Source organism: Echinops telfairi, unplaced genomic scaffold (assembly GCF_000313985.2).
Source record: "Echinops telfairi isolate 266 unplaced genomic scaffold, ASM31398v2 ScPeMD7_7472;HRSCAF=8510, whole genome shotgun sequence".
NCBI classification, from domain to species: domain Eukaryota; kingdom Metazoa; phylum Chordata; class Mammalia; order Afrosoricida; family Tenrecidae; genus Echinops; species Echinops telfairi.
This window is the reverse complement of record NW_022111376.1, coordinates 5,103,611-5,111,385: the sequence shown is the minus strand read 5'-3', so window position 1 is coordinate 5,111,385 and position 7,775 is coordinate 5,103,611. Positions and strand designations below refer to the sequence as shown.

At 52.1% G+C, this 7,775-nt stretch overlaps 1 protein-coding gene across 3 annotated transcripts in view; it reads right to left on the bottom strand.

Annotated features, from left to right (window-relative positions):
- The window catches only part of CD99L2 (CD99 molecule like 2), a 60,740-nt gene extending 53,217 nt beyond the window's left edge, over positions 1-7,523 (bottom strand). Inside the window, exon 1 of one of the 3 annotated variants that reach the window (XM_045285469.1) lies at positions 7,394-7,523. In XM_045285469.1, coding sequence (XP_045141404.1) covers positions 7,394-7,460 — 67 coding nt within the window. In that variant the 5' untranslated portion in view covers positions 7,461-7,523. The remainder of the gene's footprint in view (positions 1-7,393) is intronic. The other 2 variants (XM_045285471.1, XM_045285468.1) reach the window with 2 other exon arrangements.
- Between the last annotated feature and the right edge of the window lie 252 nt (positions 7,524-7,775).

Below are 7,775 nucleotides of genomic sequence, written 5' to 3'. Positions count from 1 at the left end.
AGAGTGCTCCCTGGCCAATTGATTCAAAGAATCCACACTTGTGCCCCTTCACAGAAAAGGAGACCCAACAGAACATGCAAGTTACCGAATAAAATCATTGAAATCACATGCAAGTAAAATTTTTTCTGCATATCATTCAACGATGGGCAGTAGCAGTGCTTGGACAGGGAGCTGCCAGAAATTCAAGCCAGATTCAGAAGCGGAATAAGGAATATTGTTGGAGGCGCCAGATGGATCTTGGCCAAAAGCAGCAATACCAGAAAGATGTTCGTTGTGTTTGATTGTGCAAAGGCATAAGATAGCAATGAGAAGAACGGGAATTTCAGACCACTTCATTGTGCCCATGCAGAACTTGTACATGTCTCACAAGGCAGAGGAGAACAAGGGGATCCTGAGTGGTAAGGTGTGTGTCAGGGTTGCATGCCTTCATCATACTTCACCTGTATGCTGAACACAGCATCAGAGAAGCAGGAATGTATGAAGAAAAAATGCAGCATCAGAAGTGGAGGGGAGGGGCAAGAAAGAATTGGAGGAAGGCTTATTGACAACTTGCAACATGCAGATGACACAACCTTGCCTGCTGAGAGTAAAGAAGACTTGAAGTACTTATTAATGAACATCCAAGCCCACTGCCTTCAGTGTGGATTGCACCTCAGCATAAAACAAAGATCTTCACACCTGCATCGATAAACAACATCTTGATAAAAAGACAAAATACCAGAGCTGTCAAGGGTCCATAATTCTATGTCCATGGAAGCAGTAGTCAAGAGATCAAAGGAAGTATTGCAGTGGACACATCTGCACGAGACCTCTTTAAAGTATTGAAAAGTAAGGAGGTTACTCTGAGGACTAAGGTACACCTGGCTCAAGCTGTGGTATTTTCAATCATCTCCTATGAATGTGGAAGCTGGGCAATGAATAAGGGTGACCAAAGAATGGATGCATTTGAATGATGGTGTTCGTGAAAAGTATTGAAAGTACATGGACAGAATGCTCCTTCAAAGGGAGGATGGTGAGAAGTCGTCATCTTCTTTCTCGTGTAATTTGGACGTATTTTCAGGAGAGACTAGTCCTGGAGAAAGATAATATGTTAGGTAAAAACTCACTGCAATCCAGTCAATGCTGACTCACAGTGACTGAGCCCCTGTTGGGTTTCGGAGACTGTAACTGTTTACAGGAGTAGAAAGCCGAGTCTTTCTCTCAATGCTTGGGAATGGGCCAGCAAAAAACGAGGACAGCCCTCAATGAGATGGACTGACACAGTAGCTACAGCGATGAGCTCAAATCCAGCAATGGCTGTGAATGTGGCACAAGATCAAGCAAGATTTCGCTCTGTTGTACAGCGGATTGCTAACAAACAGCTACTTAGATGGGACCTTTCACCACCACCACTACCACCGATGCAGTCTTGGTAGTGTAGTGCTTCACCACTTGGCCCTTCACACCCCCAGCTGCTCCGTGGGAGAAAGGTGTGGCAGTCTGCGTTCGGAAAGATTTACAGCCTTGGAAGCGAGCGGTTCTCCCTTGTCCTATGGGATGGGCGTTGACTGGATGGCAACTGGTGTCATAACTACCATTAGAGCATCAGAGAAGCACATGAAAGTGTTGAGGAGGCAGTTCCATGGAGGAGCCTGGGGTTCAAGGGCAAGATCAGGGTTGGGGCTATAAATGGAGGAGACGTAAGTATGCCGATGGGCTTTGCAGCCCCAAGACTGGTTGAAAGCACCTGGGAAACACATGTCGGTAGAGTAGTCCAAGGACCAGGCTCTCCCACAGTGCTAAACATGGGGGAGGAATAGTGCAAAGGAGCTTGGGAAGAAACCATGGGTATTGTTAACTGCGTGATGCGCTCAGGGGAGAAAGTGCTTCAAGGAGGGTGTGGTCTTTTGGACCAGTGTGTCCTGAATCTTTTTTTTTTTTTAATCCTTCTTTTACCTGGCCAGTGATAGACCAATCGTGGCACCTGAGCTGGCCACTCCCAAGCTTTGAAGACTCCAGTCATTATGCACACAAGTAGGCCAAAGAACAGTCAGTCTTTGTGGATATGCTATGCCAATTGTCCTGAGACAACTGTTCTAAGCCCTCAAGCCAGTCACTTGGTCCCTGAGGGTGTTGGGTTAGGGTTAAGAAGTTCACAAACGTTTTCCCCGGTGGCAGTAGGGGAAATGCAATAGACTCCCCACTCATAGCTACCCCACCCCCACCCCCACCGCCTGCTCCTGCACCTGCACCATTTCCCTCACTTGTGTTGCAGCCCATTGTGTCAATCCATCCTGTTGAGTGCTTTCCTCTTGTTTGCGGACCCTTTCCTTTCGCAAGCATGATGTCTTTCTCCAAAGACTGGTCTCTCCTGACAATATAGCCGAAGTACGTGAGATGAACTCTTGCCATCCTTACCTCTAGGGAGCATTCTGCCTGCACTTCCAAGACAGGTGGGCTTGTTCTCAAGGTAGTCCACCATACTTCCACTATTCTTTAACAGCATTGTCACTCAAATGAATCTGTTCTCTGGTTTCCCTTATTCATTGTCCAACTTTCACATGTAGATGAGGCCCTCTGCATGCTCTACTAGATTCTTGGATATTTCTGCAGCACATGCAAATACATGTGAGGAAATACACTTTATTAAGCCTATATACACGCAAGGAAGCCTTGGTGGCATTTTTGCATTGGGCTAGTAACCTCAAAGTCAGCAGTTTGAAACCACCAGTTGCTCACTGGGAGCAAGACGAAGATTTCTGCTTCCGTAAAGAGTGACAGTCTCAGAAACCCACAGGGATGGTCCTACCCTTTTCTATAGGGTGGCTACGAGTTGGCACTGACTCGAAGTTTGGGTATGTCTACTCGGGAGTGGACTTACTGGCCTTCCCAGCCCTGTTCAGCGTGCTTGTCTACTGATGGATCCATCTGCAGATGTTGAGTGCTACTATTACCACTGGAGGACTGGGTATCAGCTTCATGGCAGCGCCTTGTCTCATCTTTGTCCCAGAGAGTGGCATATGGCCTCAAAGGACTGGCCTTTTGCTTCGACTACCTTATGCCACGACTGCTTGTTCTCAATGCCATCGAGTCCGTGCCAACACAGTCTAACCACCAACCTTTCAACTAGGACCGAGCGTTGCCCCTTTGGTTCCACGCAGGAAGGGGCTCTGGTGAAAACAGAGGCGGGAACTGGTTAAGGCTGAGTAGGGTTCCAGGCCCACCATTCTTATGAGGACCACCTGCCCTCCCATCAGTTCACAGGCACAGTTAACGGAAGCCGGCGCACAGTTGAGGGTGGGAGAACGGGCACTTGTGACAGACGAATCCAAAGTCCTCCAAGCCTGGCCATCGGGCTTGGGCATGCAGCTCCTGGCCACCCCCTAGCTACTAGCCCTTCACCAAAGACAGCAGCACGGGCTCCAATTTCCTTGTCAGGTTGTTTCATGAAACCCGAGCAACAGAAAGCCAGCTGTCCTTCCCCACCTCCAAGGCCCTCGGGCTGCTGCGAACCTCATCTGCTGCTGAGACTGCCGCACCTAGCCGGCAGCTTGGAGAATCAGCTGCCTACACAACTCGAACCCTGACCTTGGAGAAGGCAGGAGATGGATTTCCAGCGAAGACGTGGAAACTGTGTGAAGGAAAGTCACACACTAGCTTTTGCGAACGAATCAGGTGGCCAGCACGGCAAACCCAACCCCTGGCTTCTACCTTTGTCTCCCGGGGCTGTCATGAGTCACAGACTTTGCAGCTGGAACATACCATCGGCTGGTAAGTTACAACCCCAGTGGGCAGAGGTCTGAGGTTGGTCTCACGGGGTGATAAGTGTAGTGGGTCCCTGCTGCAGGCTCCAGCGTGAAATCATGTCCCTTCCAGCTGTTGATGTCCTGGTGGCACAATGACTGAAGTGTTGGGTGGCTAGCTTTGAGATCTTAGTTTGAGCCAGCTGCCCTGAGGCAAAAAGATGTGGCAAACAGCTTCCTTAAAGATGACAGTGTCGGAAACCCCCACATGGGGTAGTTTTACTCTGTCCTGGCCTCTAGGAGTCGGATGAACCCTACCGCAATGGTTAGAGCATGCCTGCATTCCCTGGCTCGTGGGCCCTTCCTCTACCTTCAAAGCCAGCATCTTCTGCCTCCCTGCCACTTGTCCAGACCCTCATCTCAAAGTCAACTGGTTAGCAACTCTAATTCTATCTGAATTCCTTTTGGCCAAAGGCAGTAACATATTCACAGGTTCCAGGGGAGGAGCTGGGGTGTGTGGCAACAGCTTCCCATCCTCCAAAAGTGTTTCGGGCATTCCTGACACGTGTTTAGGTTGACTTTAAGCTTTTAGATGCCAAGCAGGATTTGCTAGGCAGCGGGGCCTCTGAGTAGATCAGGGTGTGCCACGTCCCGCCAAGAAGCAAGCACAGCGAAAGAGAGGGCACCAAGCAGGACAAGGAAGACCCAGGTCAAGTGAATGAATCTGGAGGGGTCTTTCCTGATGGCTCAAAGACTGAAGCCCTGCCCTGGCAACTGCGTCCCTGCTTTCCAACACTGGGGGCTGGCCTCTTTCCGGCAGTTCACATCAAGGGCTTAGACAACAAGCGAGCTTTGGTACCTAGCTTCTCTTTTATAATGTTGTAAGCATAACTTAGAATGTCTTTGGTGCTATGAATCATCAATTGGAAAAGAGAGCCTGCCACTTTTGTCCTCATTTAATGCTAATGACAAGCCTATAAGGTGGCTATGTGCTTGTCCCCATTTTCCAGGTGAGGAAACTGATGCACAGATTTATTATCTGGCTTGCTGGGACCACAGCAGCCTTGGGCAGGCTTGCCCCTACACCTGTCCGCCTTTCTATGGGCTGCATCCTCTCTTGAAAGGAGCAGGCAGTGTCTCCCTATGCAGTGTCTCTAGCTGAGACTTGCCCAGTCCCCGTAGGTGTCTGTGTGTTTGATCTTTGTTTCAGCTGGGCACAACTACCTGAGTTTAAATCCAGTTCTGCTACAGACGGCATGTGAACTCAGGCAAGTTACCAAAGCTCTCTGGGCTTCCTCTGTTGTCACCTGAGTTGTGGGTTACCACCCACACCAGCAAGATTCCTGCTGCTGCTCAAAAGAACGGCTTCCATTTCCCTGGATGCAGGCAGGCTGCGGAGAATACACAGGTGTGCGAAAACCCAAAACCACTGCTCTCAAGTGAATTCCAGCTCACAACAGCTCTATAGGACTGGGTACAACTGCTCCTATGGACTTCGGAGTCTCTACCTCTTTACAGGAGTAGAAAGCCCCACCTTTTTCCCACAAAGAGGCTGCTGGGTAGAACCTGTTGAACTTGCTGTTAGTGGCCCAACGCATAGGGCACTAAGTCACTAGGGGTCCTGTAGTCTAGAACCAAAATGCCAAACTTACTGCCATCGAGTGGATGTCGACTCCTAGCAACCCTATAGGACAGGGCAGACCTTCCCCAGTCAGTTTCTGAGACTGTAACTCTTTCTGGGACTAGAAAGCCCTGTCTTTCTCCCGAGGAGCAGCTCAGAGTTTCGAACTGCGGACATTGGTGAAATGCAGCCCAATGCCTAACCACTATGCCACTAGGGCTCCTCTGTAGGCTAGAACCCCACTCCTAATTAGAACAGGAAGGACTCGTTAACTGCCCTGGAAGCTCCAGGGAGCCAGTAGCTTGTAGCTTGTCTCTCGAACAGCATGCTTCCTTTGATGTCCTCCTTCATACCCTAAGCTGTCCCCTCCCAAGCCACCACCCCAGGGACCCGTATGCCCTGTTTGTTCATTTCAACACAGCAACTCTGAGCGCGCCACTGTTCGAGCCCCCCATGGAGACCACTAAGGCAAAAAGCAGATTTGGCATGATCTCCTCTTGGTCCAAAGACCCTGGGTTCAGCTTTCTTCATGAAAACAGCAAACACAGAATACTTGACGGGGGTGGCACCCCACTGCTACCTCTCCCTAGCCCTGTGACCACAGCCTCTAAGCCATAATGCGGGCTAAGGCCTACCCTGCGGTATCGCAGTATCGACGGGGGCCTGGGGAAGAATGGGCGCAAAGGCACCTCGGCAGGCGGAAAATGATGGCAGGGCTGCAGACTCCAGTGTGGCACATACCTGGTCCCCTCAGGAGACCTTTGTGCTTTCTTTGGCACGAGACAACAACGAGCTGTTCACACGACTCACTTTCTCAGAAATGCTTCAGCACGCCTCCCTCAAATGGCTGCCCTGACTCTGGACGCACTCCCCCAAATCAACTAGTGTAACATGTGACAGGAAGCAACCTGAGACCTCCTGAGCAGGCACCCCATCTTGAAGAAACGCAGAAGGTAGCCTGGAAGGAGTACCTTTGTTCGAACTTGCCAATGTTCCCGTGTGTCAGATGCAAGTCAACCAAATGACTTAGAGCTTTCCCATAGAGGCGTCACAATCAAATGGCAATAAAGCCCCAACCAGGAAAGGGAGAAAATTCAACAACTCTTTGTCCCCCTCCGCTTGCTTTCCTTCTCCTCAGGCCCTGACGACACAGGACATCTATCATGACAGCGGCAGGGCAACTTCAGAGCTGACCTCCTGAAAAGCATCTCGGCATCATCGGAACAACTGATGATGAGCAGACCCTTGCTGGTACTCAGGGCTAGGACAAGGGGTTTGTTTGGTGGTGGTGGTTGTTTGTTTGTTTGTTTTTTGCTGAGGGCCTATTTTGTCTCCAGCTGTGCTTGCCCTGGTTGCCAGGAAGCTGAGAGCACAATTCTGGGCTCAATGGCAATGTTTTCTTTAAGACCTTTTGCTGCTGTGCAGATGGGATATAAATAAGTGTCAAGAAGCTTCCGTTGGTACCCTTTTAAGATCCTATTTTTAAGTGCAGGCTGCCTTTCTTCTAAGAAAAGGCTTCTCTACATTGAAGGCAGCAGCCGCTTCCCAGGAGAGGCCTGCACAGTGCAGAATCTGTCTGGTTCAAGGTGGGGCCCGGATGCTGCTAGCTAACCAGCTCCCTGAAACGCCCTCCTGGCGACTGGTCCAGGTCCGCACCTGGAGTTGCCAGGGTTGAGCCACTTGATTCAGGGGAATCGTTGCCCTTCTCCGTGGCTCAGAACCCTACATGGGCACCACCGGAGCCCCAGCCGCCTCGATCTTTAGGGGGAAGGGTGCGCCCCTAGACTTCTGGACTCTCCCGGGTCAGCTGTGGTCTCGGCGCAACCAGCTAACTCAAGATCTTTTGGGGAGGGGGAAAAATCATCCTGCTGCTTCTAGGGCCCGTGCCTGCTCTGGCCATCTCAGGCCGCAGCGAGGTCAATGCGGCGGGGTCCCCGGGGGTCGGGCCGGGCCGCTGCCCTCAGCCACCTCGCCCACCATCGCTTGGCTGCAGGCTGTGGCCGTGGGCAGGCAGCTCACGCCCGGCGGGTCCCTGTGCCCTTCGCCTTACCTCTCTGGGCCAGGGTGGCCAAGGAGAAAGCGAGGCCCACCAGGAACGCCGAGCGGCAGGCCGCCATGGCTGGGAGCGGGCGGAGGACCCCGGTGGCAGTGAGCGCGGGGCACCCGGGAGGCCGGGTCAGGGAGGAGCCGGGGCGGAGCCTTGCAGCCCCGGCCTTGCGCACAGCGTGCTCCGCTGTTGGCCACCAGGGCTGCACCAATTGGGGGCGAGGCCACGAGGGGCGGGGCGAGCCGCAGAGTCCTGGGCGGGGCAGGTGGTCTCAGGGGCGGGGCGACCATCTGGCAGGGCGGGGCGGGGCAGGATGGCAGTCTGCGGACAGAGTGGGCGGTCTGGGAGATCCCTGGCCAATGCGAAGAAATAGGCTAGTGGCTGG